At 37.1% G+C, this 16,350-nt stretch overlaps 1 protein-coding gene across 2 annotated transcripts; it reads right to left on the reverse strand.

Moving 5' to 3' along the window:
• Positions 1–407: 407 nt before the first annotated feature.
• On the reverse strand, positions 408–16,152 carry LOC113664846 (fidgetin-like protein 1). 2 transcript variants are annotated; one of them, XM_089198184.1, is made up of 19 exons: positions 15,902–16,152; positions 15,429–15,520; positions 13,948–14,001; positions 13,542–13,612; positions 12,138–12,398; positions 11,347–11,428; positions 10,282–10,430; positions 9,708–9,818; positions 8,015–8,115; positions 7,065–7,130; positions 6,460–6,592; positions 6,039–6,139; positions 5,354–5,433; positions 4,618–4,688; positions 4,087–4,248; positions 3,405–3,460; positions 2,898–3,061; positions 2,034–2,128; positions 408–1,207 (listed from the first exon to the last, which is right to left on the reverse strand). In XM_089198184.1, exons 1-19 carry the CDS (start codon positions 16,039–16,041, stop codon positions 1,085–1,087), a joined length of 2,112 nt encoding a protein of 703 aa, XP_089054310.1. In that variant the 5' UTR covers positions 16,042–16,152; the 3' UTR covers positions 408–1,084. The 2 variants fall into 2 exon arrangements, with proteins under 2 accessions (XP_089054310.1, XP_089054311.1); XM_089198185.1 differs by lacking the exon at positions 15,902–16,152 and having other exon boundaries at positions 13,948–14,018; positions 15,429–15,494.
• Positions 16,153–16,350: the final 198 nt, after the last annotated feature.

A 16,350-nucleotide genomic window follows, 5' to 3' on the forward strand; every position in this document is an offset into this window, starting at 1 on the left:
AATTTCAGCGTTACTTTTTTTGGGACCGTTACCACAACTTGGCGTACTGCATGAGACAAAATATCGTCCTTTAAGGTACAACTTCTCATGGTGATCTCATATTTATACATCAGAGGTGGAAGGGGAGTGGAAGCAACGGATATCATCTGATAACTGTCCCTGTCTCCTAGACGATTTGCTGACGAAATTTATATTGCATGATAGCATTTGTATCGCAAAGTCAAACTTAAAAAAACCGGTAAATTATCTGAAGTTGTTCATGAGGTCTGGTCTTTCGGGTAAGAGTAGTCAATGACTGACGCTTCAACAACCTTGGCGGAAGGTTTCGTCAAAGTTAAACGCAATTAAAAAAAAGATTATGGAAGTCTTACCAAAAATATATAGAAAAGAAACAGAAATAACGGGTATAGAAAAGAGGTACCCTTTTATTGCGGTGTGAGTATCACTGTTGCTCTTGTCATTCCACAGGCTTATAGCAGTTTGTAAGACAGTATCAATATGGACCTAACACTATGCTCTGTATGTCGATATAGAGAGATATGCAATATAATTATTATATAGTGTTATTTTGTCATATGAAGAGTTCTAAGCTACCTTAAAGATGAAAAAAACTTCGAGCCTGCTCTAGGTCCGATTCACAATGCCTCGTACAATTTTGAGAATCTGTAAAATTTCTGTTGATCGTAAAAATGGCATCGCAGTTCCTGTTTGTCTACAATGCGTTAACAATACTCCACTTAAACAAAAGCCATTCCTTTGTCACAAAAGACAGCACTCAGATAACCAATAAGTTTTTTTAATGCCTCTCTTTAGTAAAAAATCATTATAATGGTCAAGGCTGAGTCGATTTTCTTGTCCACAAAAAGTAATGTACTGCGATAGGAATGTCACTACCTCAACTGTAAGGACATACGCTATAACAACTAAATCTTACAAGCTTAACGTAAAACAGTTTAACAACCCTTACTGGTAGTAACAAGCAAAATTTCCACAAAAAAGTGTCAAAATAATTTTGAATCTGTCAGTTTAATTTCACTTCATTCTAGCGTGAACCTGTGTGGAACAAGAACAACTCCCAAGTGTTTTATTTCGTTCCACTGCCATACAGTTTATTCCACTGAATGTATAGGTCGAGATCTTTCTCGGAAACACTCGCGCGTACTTGATGCAAAGCCTCGTCAAAATCTTTGAACAGAATCGGTCGAACCTGGAATCAATAGATTACGTTTACTTGATGTAATTCAACGGAAGTAAGAATAACCTTAACCCTTTACCTTCCATGAGTGACCAAGACAGAATTTCTCCTTACAATATCAATACAATATCGTCCAGATAATTGGTGAGAATAAAGAAAAATATCAATTTGGGGATAATTAGTTGATCCAATACTAAATTCTCTGAACTAACATTATAAGAATTGTATGGTCGACAGTAAGGAGAATTACAAATTTGATCTGGAAGTTTAAGGGTTAAGAAAGCAGGGTATGTAGGTTTGTTGGCAATCTTAAAGATCATCGAGTCCTCCGTTTTACAAATAGATTCAACATCTGTACAGAGAGCTGTAGTTCGCTTACTGTTAAGGAAGACAAAAACGGCCCAGCGCAAATGATTCCATTCAGATTTAACCATTGACTTTGTCTTTTGTTCATGAACGGGGTAAAACTTCATTTCAGACATTCATCGATAGCTGATTATAGCAATATGCGGGAGGCTTGTCAAATGATCAAGTTCTCTATCGCCCCTAAGGTGGACAATTTAACCAACAAATTTGAAATATAGTTCAAATATGGTTAGGATTTGAATCCTCTTGGAGGACTCAGATTGTTCTTCATTCCAAGCTCGTAACACATGTTTAAAATCGTTCGTTGCCTATCGCTGTGTAGCCTATACTGCGCGTGTGCATAAGCTAGTGATGACTTCGTATAAATGAAATGACTGTATGCTCTGTAAAATGCGATGCAAGAACTAGAGGGGTGGTGTAAGATTGGACAGGGCACCATTCATGTCAAAACTGACGAAGGTTTAATTCATACCTGATCAGCGTCAATACACTGAATATCAGTGATACTTCTGATTGGCCCAAGAGCAGCTTCTCGACAAAGATTCGCCATATCTGAGCCTGAATATCCTAAAAAAAAAAAAGCGCATCATAAGAACTAGAGATCAGTAGAGACATGGATTCCTTCCTGGATGTAAAATGACTATCTACAGAGGTGCGGACGAGAAGACAGCTGATTTCGTACACTTTCGAGCATTTAGGTTGTCTCTCATCTACAATAGGAACCTTTGGCGAAAGCAACGAGGACATGGCAAAACAACAGATCTAATGAGCAGAACAATAACTCAGCACGTGCGCTTTAAATCTGTGTACATTTCTTAGCTTTCCTCTGCAAAATAACAACGTGAAATTATAAAATTTGCGTGGTATCAAAAGGGGAACCCGGCGGCAAATTGTTTAAGTTTTCCACTCCACGCGGCTCTCATACTTTGTACTAAGATTAACTTGTGGCGTCGTAAGAGATGGTGGACTAATTCAGTAAATCGCAAGATTGTAACGAGAAATTTATTTTTAAATCGACGTTTTCCTTGGCGTTGTCGTCCTGACTGCAAAAGGTCCTTTATGTCCGGGTAACTTGAAGTCCAGTTTACCTCAACACAGACCAAACTAGAATCGTTATTTTGATATATTATGACGTGTTTCTTTTGTTCCAGGTATCTCTTACTTCTTTTATCTCAAAACATCCACTATGAATCGAGTTTAAAGTATTTCCTCCAAAACACTAAAATTCTCTGATTTTAGACGTCCCGGAAAGAAACTCAGATTGGACTTCGCAAGTTTTCCCAAGACACGAGTTTACACAGCATTTTATGAGACAAAATACCCTTGTATTACATACCATGTGTATGCTGAACTATTGTGTTGACGTCTTCTTGAGACAGACTGCATTTCTGTTGCGACAGAAGACTGTACATGATTTGTTCACGTGCACCAGCATCGGGAAGAGGAATGTAAAGTCTTTTTACTAAACGACGTCTCGCTGCTTCGTCAATCTCTTGAGGCCTTGGTAAAGCAATATAAATATGAAATTGTTTCCTAGCTCTCCCCTTCTCTTGAACTTAAAACAGTTTGATAAAAATATAAATCAGTAGTATACAGTGTATTTAACTCGGGTTTCTCCTGACATACTGTAGCAACAAAAACGACGCATCTTTTTCAAATTCTCTTATCCCGGAAGCAATCAGGGGTATTAAATCTCATTGGAGAATGGATGCCAGAACATTGCAAGTTACCCATGCGTGATAGGTTAGCCTTCCGTGCCAGTAAAGAGTACCATAAAGGTTCTACCTTACTCTTTGTGCCTAGGAACACCTACTACTACAAAAGCTTTTTAACATTAGCTGACCTGTTCGTGGCGCCAACCACCAAAATTCTCTCATCTGAAGTGGTTGTAGCCCCATCCTAACAGAAAATCAAAACTATAAGCCACTATTTTATTACACTCTAAACCTACGACAACATCACAGCTAAGTAAAAGGTTCACCTTCCGTTCAAGACTACAAACAGCAATTTAGCGGAATATTAGGAGAAGCACGAGTTGTTGTGGTTTGGCTCAGCTATTTTCCCGCATATCTTCTATATTGTATAGTAACACACTTTATTTTGGATAATAAATGTTATCAAAGCAATACTGCAGCCTCTCAAAACTATCATTCTTTTCATGTGAGTATAGCTCAAAATGTATCAGGTGATTCTGGTTTCTCGTGGCGGAATTGAAGTCAGAAGGTGAGAAATCATCTTTTAGTTAAGTTGAAAAAAGTGTCCACCGTAGGTTATCCCAGCGTCTGACGTTTTGCCCAGGTAACCCGACAGTTCGCAAGTGCACATTTTATATTCTGGGTGGGAAAGGCAGCAAGAAAGCAAAAAGCCAAACAACCAGAAACAATCTGCTCGGTTTCATCTTTTGGTCTGATCGTCCCATTGAGTACAGTCCGTTTGTCGTTACTAGTGACTGACTTTTTGACAACCTTAGCGGAATTCATGATCAGAGTCGAGTCATTTAATATTTCCAGCGCTACATTACTTACCAGTTGCACTAGAAATTCAGTTTTGATTCTCCTGGAGGCATCGTGCTCTCCATCTGTTCTTTGCGACAACAGCGAATCTATTTCGTCGATGAAAATCACAGCAGGCAGATGACATCTGGCAACAGCAAACAATGCACGAACCATTTTTTCACCCTCACCAACCTACAAAACAAACAACCAACAACAATAACAACGGTATACACACGATCTGACACCGTCAAGCAAGAACATAGTACAACACATCCTAACTTTTGGGTCTCTTCTTAGTTTGTCAGTTCGTGATGTAAAATTACCTAAACCAAGACTATAAAATATTAGTGCAATTATAAATCGAAAAAGAGTAATGATAGGTTGGGATTGTGAAGAATTCATCAGATCGACAAGGATAAATTTAAACATCGTGGACAACCTTTTTTCAAGAGAATCAAACCGCAGCTCCTTCCCAAAGCCCTTTTATGACCTCTTTGGTGTCAATGAAAAACAACGGATTTGTTGTAGCCAGGTTCGTCTCCTGTTCATATACCAACTTACCCACTTTGACGTGAGGGACGAAGCGCTGATACTAAAGAAAGTAGCCTTTGATTGACTTGCTATACATTTACCTGAAATAAATATATACCTCTAGTTACTAACTAAAGCGTTACCCACCATCATTAAACTTATACTCTTTCGACCATTACGGGAAAATTTCAGTCTTAAGACACCAACGAAGTTTCAAGTCATTGCTTACATTAGGATATGAAATCAGTAAGACAAAAAAGAATTAAAAATACTTTTCTGGGTGTAAGACAATTAAAATGTAAGTATTTTCATACGGCTCAGAAATCAAATAATCTGCACATTAATAAATCAGTATTTTTCAAAATACCGTGGGTCTCTCTATTTTACGGATTTAGGTGTATCGATGTTTATGTCAAATGCGAACGTCAAATCCACCTCTGGCTTTGTTTACTTTTCTTCCCATCCATGCTTTCATCCAACAGAAAAATACAAAAAAAAATCTCTCCATTCACAGCAAATGAAAACAGCATCACATAACTGCACATACGGCTGAGGGGCAGACAGCGGAGATAAATGTGTGGAACAAGGGAACAGGAGGGATACGAGATAGAGAAGATGGAGAGTGAGAGCTGTGATGGACACAAACATGATTATACAAACATGATTCAAACTATCTTTTTAAGTGAAAGATAGTTGATAACAGCAAAATTTAGTGACAAAAAAAGTGGCAGACATGCCGCAGAAAAGACAAACAAATCATTCCTACCGATTAACGTTTTACCAGTTCCTGGAGGTCCAAAGAGTAAGATTCCCTTCGGTGGACCACGTAGGCCCTTGAAAATGTCACTAAACCGAAAAATGAAAATACACGTCTCTTAATTGTTTTGACCTTGGAAACAGTTCACACTGAAAACCACTTCTCGATCTCCGTTTGATCTTTTGAAGTCGCTTTCACAATTGTTTCCAAAATATGGCCCTCGTCATTTGTTTACTTGAATGGGAAAATTGAAAAGCCTAGAAATATTAACACTATAACTAAAATGAAGTAGCTCGTGGTGAGCAATATTCAAAATGAGAAAAGAAAGAATTACTGGGTAGCGTTTGAAAACGTTTTCCGTTGCAAGCTCAAGTCAGGTCCTATTAAGATCTCTCACTGCTACATCAAAAGAATCGTTTTCTTCCAACAAACCGTTGTTAGAGGCTGCAATTCAATCTCAGAATTTAATTCACATCACACTAGAACAGCGCTGTTTTACTACCAAATACTTTGTACACAACAACGTTAAACACGCAACGGAAAACAAGTAAGACCGTTGGCATAGAGCTATAACACCATTCAGTTACACTGCTGTGAGACCACCAGGCCTTGATGATTTGCAGACAACAATGACAATATCATTCTGCTTAGCTGCATAAGAACGTGGGGCGCGAAAACATTTTGATTCACTCACGGTCTCAGCATGGGCCATACAACAATCTCCTTGATAACATTCTTAGCAAATTCAAGTCCTGCAATATCATCCCAAGACAATGGTGGGCCGTGATCCATGATCTGAAAACAAAACATGAAAAACAACAAATCAAATTGATTCATGAAAACCAACCTGATCGATATGTTTTTTTTTTCTGTCTTCTCATCTTATTGTAGGCTATAAAAAATTCCCTATAAAAGCTGACGTTCTACCTGATCGCAAGTTAGGCGGTGAAGCCATCAGACTCTTTGGTAATCAGCATTGTAAAGCATACTTTAAATAAAACTGTGGGAAACAACAAACACGTGCAGAAAACACAACTTTCTGTATGTGCAAGGGCACTTCGATCCGGCGATTCCAATATGTGTACAACAGACCATAACTCCTCTTGTGATCTTACCTCGTTAGTGATAAGTTCTATCATTTTTGGCTCAATATTTTTCAGTCTTTCATCAACTTCTGGATCAGCGCCGGTAACTTTACCACTTTGATTCTTGCCACTGTGATTCGAATAACCAGCCATAGCAGTACCACTGGAAAAATTAAGAAGAGTATTTCACTTTAATTAAAAAATGTAAGAAGTGTAAGAAGGCATTAACTCAATTTGTTATCTACCTAGACTTTCATTCAACAGAACAAGCACTGTGATTGGTTGATTCTCGGTCACGTGCCCAAGATCAAATTCAAATGTATCCTGACCGGGATACAATTGCGCAGTTGTTACCCGCTCGCCGAATACAACAGCATATTTTTGCCATATGATTGTTTAAGGGAGAGTTTAAATATATAACAAAGCAGTTAATGTATGGTCCCTCGGGAAACTAGTTAGTTTTGTTTCCTCTCGAGTCCTTCTCGAGGAGGCTCTTCTCGAAGTCTTCTGTAAAAGAAAAGAAGGAGTATAAACAGGACCACAGCAAGGTGTAAATAAAAGCTTTATCACATTGTCTTCTCACTTGCCGAGTGCCTCGACCTTTCGTCAATTACTACTTGTGATAACTTACTAACCTCTGCAATTCATCATCATCATCTCGATTCAAAACTGGAGGGATGAATTGTCTGCTTGGACCTCGCCTGAAACAAAACACTGATGTCAATATCTACTGTTTAATGCGTGTAACATTTTGATACAATCTTCTTCATATGTGATCATATTTCATAAAATCTCTTGCAAAGTACAGGTTGCGGAAAGTAGTTTTCACTTGATCATTGGCCATTGTCACCATGCTCTTGGTCTATATGACCTGAACATTCATCCTCTTTGGTGATTTTGCTTGTTTGTTTTTTTTTTCATTCTCATCATTTTTTCATGGTGACCTGACAAATTTATACTCCAGAAGAATCAGCATTATGACCAGTGAGTAGTCGTTTAGATGCAGTAGCCTTTATAACTCCCAAGATGAAAGATCCTTACACAAATCATGTACCAGAATTTAGACTTATATCAAGATAACTTCTGATTCAAAGCTGTCTTCAACACTGTTGCAACAAATTTAAGGGCCAGCGGTTTATCTGATAATTAGGCTTCAGTCCCTTCGCGTCCGTATATATGTATCGAAATTTCCGCGCGAAAAGAACAGTAATGTTATGCAGTTTGACGTGCTATGATCGTTTCTTTGCTGTATCTCGTGTACTCCTTCTATCCAAAACGTCAGGTACGTTTTGTGTTGTCTTTTGCCGTTTAATGCTTGGCTTTGTGATCGTAATTATTCTTGTCGGCAGTTGGCTGTAGTGTAATTTAATCATGTTTCAGAAACCACTGGTTACGAATAAATCGTATGGTTCGTGTAACCGTTTTGAAATTTGCCGGTGCGTTCGCTGCAAACACCTTTTTCTAAATAAGAGATTTCCATTGTAACAAAGCTGCATTAGTTCAGTGATTGATTACGTGTAGAAAAAAAAATGACGAAAACTTGATCAATTATTTCCTAAACAAAAAGTTTTAAGAGCCAACAAACCTAGTTCCCAGTGTTTTTCTTGTACTTCCGTACATTGAGTTACTTATGCTCCCCTGTCTCGAAGATCCATCATGATGGGAGTTCTTTTTAGAATCCAGCACCTGACAGGAACAAGATCAATACTCGTTTTTTTTTCTTTACCCTAAAACTAGTTCCAATGTAATCTCTTCATCTGAGCCACTGTTATAAAAACAGATATCAGTGGGCTAAGACCTTGCCATAGTTTGACCGATGCAGACATATATCAGTTTTCCCAATAATCAAAGTTGTTATTTCATTTTAAAAAATGTTTTAGTTTCTCTGATAAAGGGGTTCTTGCACACCAGTTATGAGGCCAATGCTACTAGAGCTTATCATGATTTCAACAGCCTTAAACCTTTACATCCAAACAATAGTATTCATTTCCTCCACACTGTTTGCTTTAAATTTCACATGGTCCAGACAAGGAACATTGTTTTGGCAACTGTGAGCTTCTAAAACTGGTGATCATTTCCTTTATTCTCATGACCTTTATATATGATTAAAGGGTGATATTGTAAGGAGAATGTAGAAGCCAAACACTCTAAGGGAACTAGGAGTACTTGTACCACTCCTTTTTCTGATTGAGATGTTACTCTATCACAGTATTACCCATCCCTTAAAATATTTTGTCAGCCTTCCCCCCCCCCCTCCCACACTTCCCATTTGCCACTGTGTGGATGATGTAATTATGGATGGAAAAGCACTATGAGAGGTAAGTGTCTTAACCAAGAACACCACAAAATTACCCAAGTGCAGCTGGATCCACATCTACTTAGACTGCTGTCCAGTACTCCCACCATTGTACCACCTTTATAGGCTATAAAGGGGGAAAGTTTCTAAAGAAACTGTGGCGCTGTGTTAGTTGAGGCTAAAACAAGATAATTTGATTTTATCTTTTTATGGAACCATTCCATCAGGTTTACCAAAAAACAATTTAGCAATAAGAGAAATAGTTCAAACTTTTGGAAGAATATTCTCCACAGCCAGGTATTTCCAAGCTGGGTTACAATAACTCAGGGTTAACGTGAAATATGATTTCAGATTTGAAAGCTTTAAGAGGAAATTCAGTAGAATTTGTTTTGACCACAGTTTCATGATTGGATGCCCTAAAAGGAACAGAACAAAAATTATCTGAAAAAGGCTTTTGAGCAAAGGAGTAAAGGAACCTGGATTAAAGTTTAACCCTGACTTAGTGCTAATCTGACCTGAAACAACTGAGCTCACTTCTGTATTAAAGAGCAGCATTATAAGCCATTGAAATTTTGCCAGAAAATTGTGCATGGTTATGAGAGAGAATTTCTCCTTACAATATCAAAGCAACATCATGCTGACAAGTGATGAGAATAAAGAAGAATATCAATTGGGGGATTTTTAATTGACCCACTACTCAGTTCTCCAAAGTAACATTATAAGAACTGTGAAACAGACAGTTAGGAGAATTACTATCAAGATCTTGGGAATGAAAGGGTTAAGACTGTTCTGAAAGAAACATGTATACCCTGTAAACAATATATGAATTAAGCTAGGAACCTAATAAAACAAAGGTTGTATACCAAATAATTAATCATGTACAAAAAATGTGCCCAGTTAACTCATCTATAACAAGAATTGAAACAAAATTTTTGCTTTGTTCTGTCCAAACTACTGACTTGTGGTGAATGGTTGAACTTACCAATTTTTGTTTTGCAGTGATGAAATAGGAAGATGCTTTGCTTTCTTGCTCACCATCATCAGAATTGTGCTGGTTGTCTGAGGCATTTCTGGAATATTTTTTATCAGAACCCTGAGAAGGAAAATAAGAGCCTCAGTCAAAAGTAATCAGTTTGATTTGATTCATCATAAATGGTGTGGTTCTGGCCCAACTTGAAATTATATTAAAATAATAAATGTATAATCTACAACATCCTCAACAACTGCTTGGTAAAGGTGAAGGAGAAACTGGATCATTTACATGCCTTCTAGATAATTTACTGTGCTAAAAGACAGGCTCCAATTGTTTGAGGGGTGGCATCCACTGGATTAATCTCCAGCCAGTGGATAGTGCAGTTAAAATTCATCCACAGACAGTGATTTATCCATTGGATAGTTTTTCACCATTTGAACAACTGCCAAGGACCAGATAAAAAATCTCAAAATTAATACTGAGCCTGAAAGGAAAGCTGCTTATGGGAAGAAAAAGATAAGAGATAAACAAGACATTGATTCTGTAACTATTTCTAGCTTTATAGATGGTCATCAGCACATACTTGATAAAAATTAAAGTTACTGGTATGTGTAGCAGGGTGACTGTTATTTGTTGATGATGTTGCTAAATCTTTCATGCTGGATGCTCCATCTGGATACAACCTTTGTGTGGAATTTTGGGGACCATGAACTTGGTATATCCCATCACCCCCTAAATAGTGAAAAATCATGGATTTTCAGAGCAGTTTTGACTGAATGTTGCAAGAAATCTGAAGCTTCTCTGGTTTAGCCTCAAAACTCCACCTTACAAGAAAGATTAGTTCTGAAAAGTAACATGGAAATGTCAACCAAATCCAATTGCAACAGTTATTTTATGGTCCCAATGCTGTCCCTTTTTACATGAATTTGGACTGATTTACCTTTGACTCCCTGCAGCATAAATTTTACTTTCACTCTGATGGGTTGATGTTTTGACTTTGGTTTGGAATCAAGGTAACCCTTTCACTCCTAAGATCTGATTGTTAATTCTCTCCTCTAGCTGCTACATCTTTCCTTGTTAATTACTTATGAGAATTTGATGTTAACTGCCACGTGATATATAAGTTTAAGTATTCTTGTTACTTGTTTGCTGGATAATGTATCAATATTATGGGGAGAAGTTACATGTTAATCACTTCTGGGAGTTAACCCCATCAACTCCCAAGATCTGATAGTTAATTCTCCCTTCTAGCTGCTACACATTTTCTTGTAAATAAGTTATGAGAATTTGGTGTTACATCAAGATAACAACTTCAACCTGATACATTTGAGTATTCTCATTACTTGTTTGCTGGATAGTGAATGGATATTGAAGGGAGAAGTTACTTGTGAATCACTTGTGGGAGTTATAATTATATAAGAGTAAGAGCATGCTCATCTAAAGGAGTGTCAATTGACAACAGGTGCTTGTACTTCAAATCTGGTATAACATAGCTGATTATTCTAACCAGTGCAACTTATTGGATTTTTTTCCTAGGTGTCCATATATGAATAATGTTAACTCCACAAATAACAATAACAGAAATTAATGAATCAGTTTTTAAAATCTCAGAAGCTACTAACAGTGTATCATGACTACTTATTCATACATGGAGCTGTGGCCTTCCTTTTCATTCCACAGTGTCCTGTTAAACCATGTGGTAACTTATTTGAATCTTCTGTCCTCATTTCCTGAAAAAATACTTCAGTGAGTTAACCTGCCCAAAGAGTTTCCTGCCAAAGATGATCATTAAGGTGGCTCTACATGCAGTGCATCACTCATAAGATTTGTGTAATTCACTGGTTGATTATACCAATTTCTAATAAAGGACATTTTTATGTGCACTGCTACCTGAAAGACATATCGGAACACAACAAATTTGGTATATGATGTTTCAGCTCTGTTCCAGTTCTGCTCTGTAGATAATTTGTCTCAATCAAATGTTCCACTGTTACACTTATAAGTAACATTTGATGGAGGAGTCCCATTTTTTCAAAAACCTTGTAGTTTTCCATGGGCCTATTCAAAACATTTTATTTTCATCCATACTAAGAAAAATAAACTTCATCCTTCCCAAGATCTCCTTATTTTAAAAGTCTTCTTCCTGTCTGCCATACAGTTCTTACAAAGTTAGATTGGATAATTTGTTATTGGATCAACTAGTAATCCCCAAATTAATATCACCATTTGCCTGCTTGATGGTGTATTGAATCAGACATTGTAAGAACTTCTGTCTTAGTTGCACATGGGAGATAAAGGGTCTATTGAATGTTTTAAAATATTTTGGGAAGTTCATGAAGCAAATATACATAAACCCTTGCAAGAGGCTACGTCCCTAGATGAAATTGCTTGGAACAAAAATTATAATGGGGTAAAAAAAAAAAAACCTGCCGCACACACCTTCCTACCAGAGTCTTCACATATTGACATAACTCTTTGGCTTTCCATCCCAGTATTTTTTGATGAGAAAACTTCACTTGAAAAATCTTGTGCACTGGTTTTTACTCTGTTTGCCTGCAGGCTCTTACTGAGACTTGGTGCACTAGCTGAGGGGCGATTCAAGTTAATCTTGTGCAGTTGATCATCATGTGATGATGAATAAGTACAAGTAGCACCAGATGCTTCCACTGGCTCCTCATCCAAAAGTTCTCTTTTAGTGTCCTGTTATCAAATGAGTCCTCATATCATTTGTGAAAATAAATAATGATATTACCATGGACCAAGTGGAGTTCAATTTGGTCTGTCATCATTCAAGTGATCACGAGGGTCTGATTTGTTAGTCACTTGTATTATTACAGACAGACTATTGGACAACACAAAGTCAGTGTACCAGTTAATCATAACCTTTACAATTTCCCAAAAAACAATTACATCTAGAACAACTATCTCCTGTGGAGACAATGTCTTGAGTTAAAATTCCTCCATTTTGGAAATTTCCCAGTTTTTCTTAGGATAAGTGATTGTTGCTATGGTTATGGTGATCAATTCTGTGTAGTAGATTTTGCTGAGTGGACTGAGTATGATTGGCTGCTTCAACTGTCTGATTACAGGGGTCCAGTTACAACCAACCGTCTGATTACATTTTCCGCTTACAACTGTACAGATTAATTAGTGAAAAATGAAGCTGCTAATGCACCAATTGCCTTTGAGGAAATTGTAATGGTTTTGACAAAAGTAAGCATGTGACTGTGCTTGAGGGATGAAAAACATTTATGCAAATCATTAATCTTGATTCATTATGTTGTACATTATAAAAAATTCCATATGTATAAATTGTGAAGTAACAATCCAAATTATGATGGGGATGTATTCATGGCCGCAAAGATCCCATAAATCATTTTACAATGCCTTATTGGACCTCACCCACAGCTCCACCCATAAACAGTGCTTGTGTCACCTAGAGGGTTTTCCTTTTTGGAAAGCAACTGGTGAGGTTTGTCATCTATGAATTTTTTTGGCACAGACAGTCTAGTCATAGCCAAAATGTCCTTGTTTGCAAACTACCAGATATAGATTGCTTACATAACCTGTTAATATAAAATTCATATGAAAAGGAAAAATTCTGCACACAGATTTCTCTGTGTCTAAATTGTTGTAATAGATAAGATGATTGTGGGTAGCAAGGACATTAATGTCATTCTCATGAATTTTTCTATCTCAGAAGAACAGGTTGTGAGTACTTAGAACACAGGGGTAACTAGGCATTTCAGTGGAAATTCTACTCTAACCCTTGGGGGAGGTGAAGGCTCAGAGGGAGAAAAAGAGTATTTCTGCATAATAACTGATGCTATTCACCACGCCTACCATGAGAGATTTGTAAATAGGCAGCTTTTTCAAACAATCCAGAGATAAACTTGAGCTCCAATCCTGACTCTCTACAAAAAATAATTATCATATCATTACAGATGGCAATTAAAACAGGATGCATATGCCTTAGAAATCTAGGGTACCCAGCTGAGTATAATTTGTGTGCGAAAGTGAAATCAGTGAAAAGTAGACATGATCAGGACATGTCAGACCAAAATTCATCTTCAAAGTAGTTCTGGCAACAGCTTCAAAACATGTGTACTTGCTTAAGAACTTTCTGATAAATACATTCAAAAACAATATAACATTAAAAAGAAACTTTCCACCAGTCAAGTGTACACATTTGCTATCTCACTGCAATCTACTTAACTGTCTTTGTAACACAGTGTTGTTAAAAACTTACCATTACGATGGCTAGAAGCAAGAGTTAACACAGCTTCAGCAAAATTGTTCAAGCCTAAGAAAGGAAACTGACTGTCAAAATATAATTTGAATCAGACCATTTAAGCAAAGCATCTGTCTTATGAACTTGAAGCATTATGGTCCAATGAGAAAAGGTGTTGAATTTCATACAAAAATTCATGATTCAACTTTCTGAAAAGGATATAATTTTGTGCACATCAATGAATAAGTTATTTTACAAAGTAAATGATGGAGCTGAAGGGCTGGATGCCATGCTCAGAATACTTGCCTCATACCAAACTACTAAAAGGTAAAGTGTGTCGGAAGCCAAGTGGCCCATTCTGCTTATCTCAGTTTCCATAAGATAATATTAATATCAGTATGCATATTCTCCATACTATTCTTTATACATTTCCTAAAGTGCTGACAAGGAGAATTTCTTTACTGATCAAAAGCTTCTTTTGTTGATGACCTGAATGTGTGATTCAGTGGTAATATTGCAAAGAGAATTTAGATACCAGTCACTCCTAGAGGGAGTTAAAGCATTAATACAAATTCTTAGGAGTATTATTACTACTTCCCCCTTAGATTGGATGCCAATCCATCACAAGATTACCCCTCAGCATTTGATCTGGCTTCCAGAACAAGTTACCCATCTGGACTCCTGGATTGAGGGTGATACTGTGACAGAAAAGTGTTTTGCCCAAAGAACACAAAACAATGACCCAGCCAGGCATCAAACCTACATCTCTTAACCCAGAGCCCAGCACTAACCACTATGTCATTACTTCTCCCACTGCCTCCTCCCAAACTTAGGTTCAATTTCCCCATCTCAGCCCAGGGTCAATTTTGATTTTCTTTACATCTCCTCCATGTTACAGCAACATAAAATATTCACTCCAAATTCTAATTCTACCCGGAAGCATTGAATTGGAGCTGTCATTTGGTTGTCTTATTGTAAAATTCATTTTATCAACCACCATTAAGGTTATCATTAATTATTATAAACTAAATTGACAATAGTTGTTCAGTTATACCTAATATATTATCACTATCTCTAGCCATTCTGTTTACATAAACATAATTTTGTTAGTATAACAAAAAGATAGGTTTCCCCCTGGATATCTCAAAGCTCAGTACCATTAATCCAAAGAGGATGGAGACAACTCCACAGGCACAAGCTTTCATATGACAAGAGGACTTTGGCCAAGTAGTTTGCTACACCAGATTTGGAATCAAGAGGTACAAGATGTTTATTCCCCTCTGTACAACTCAATTGGACTTGGTTGTTAGAATAAGTTCAAAGTGTCCTCTGCAGTGCTTTGCAAATAGATAAACAGTTTTCTCCCCTCAGTTTGAATTTTTGAGAGTTTACATTATAGTTACCCTACTTGTGTGTGTATTTAGAGTGATCTAATAGGCACATTAGGTGATTAAGACACTTACAATAACGACAAGAATTATTACAATATCTTTTGGTACCTTTGTCAGGGTTTTGGTTGTCTACAATTTGAGAGTAATTCCCTGCAAACTTCTCTAACATCCTTGTGTAAAGTTGGTATGATACTTTTTTACTACAAATAAAACAAAAATCAGTCAACCATTTTGTTCAGAAAAATTCAAGATCAGAGACTTACATCTAAACTTAGCAAAGAGAGGGTAGTTAAAAGGTTTGAAAAATTAGTAGATTCAGCCTTGAAACGCACCTGTATAAAGGAATTAAATTAATTTTAAATAAGCCAAAGATCATGGGTCTGCAGAATATTTTAGCTCAAATCTTAGACCCTGTCTGTTCAGAAGTTCAAATATTGCTTAGTTTTCCGTCAGACTTGGTCACACAATTATCAGGACTACAATCAAATGAACTGATCATTAAGGGAAAGAAGCTAGGAGTACGGTTCACTTTTTCACTTTAAAGAGATTTAAGTTTGGTGTAATTAAAAGTGGTAGCCAACCTCCTCCGAAAAGTTTGAAGTTGAACCAGCAATCTCCGCCAGGCGTCCGCTCTGGAAGAAGCATCATTTGACGAATCTGTATTGAAATGTACTCTCTGCCACAAGTTTAGGGCACGAGAATCGTCGTATGAATAGCTCATCTTTAAAGAAACAAGCACATTATCGGCAAAGAAGAAAGCAAAGAGACCAAAATCACTAAAACATTCTCTCTGATGGATACTTGCTTCGCGGAAGAAAGTCGCGAGAAAACTGGGGTAAGAGAAGTACGGATGGCGCGAAAAGAAACATAGGTCTGCAATCGTCCACATTGCCCTAAATGGCCGATTCGCAAAACGTCAGAAAAATATTTTAATGTTTTTGTCTGTTTCCTTATTTGACGATTGAAAACTTGACAAGATTTCCATGGTACAAAAAGACGCAAAGCTTTAATTCCTCATATAGCAACGTGT

Source organism: Pocillopora damicornis, chromosome 2, assembly GCF_964200805.1.
Source record: "Pocillopora damicornis chromosome 2, jaPocDami1.2, whole genome shotgun sequence".
Lineage (NCBI taxonomy): Eukaryota > Metazoa > Cnidaria > Anthozoa > Scleractinia > Pocilloporidae > Pocillopora > Pocillopora damicornis.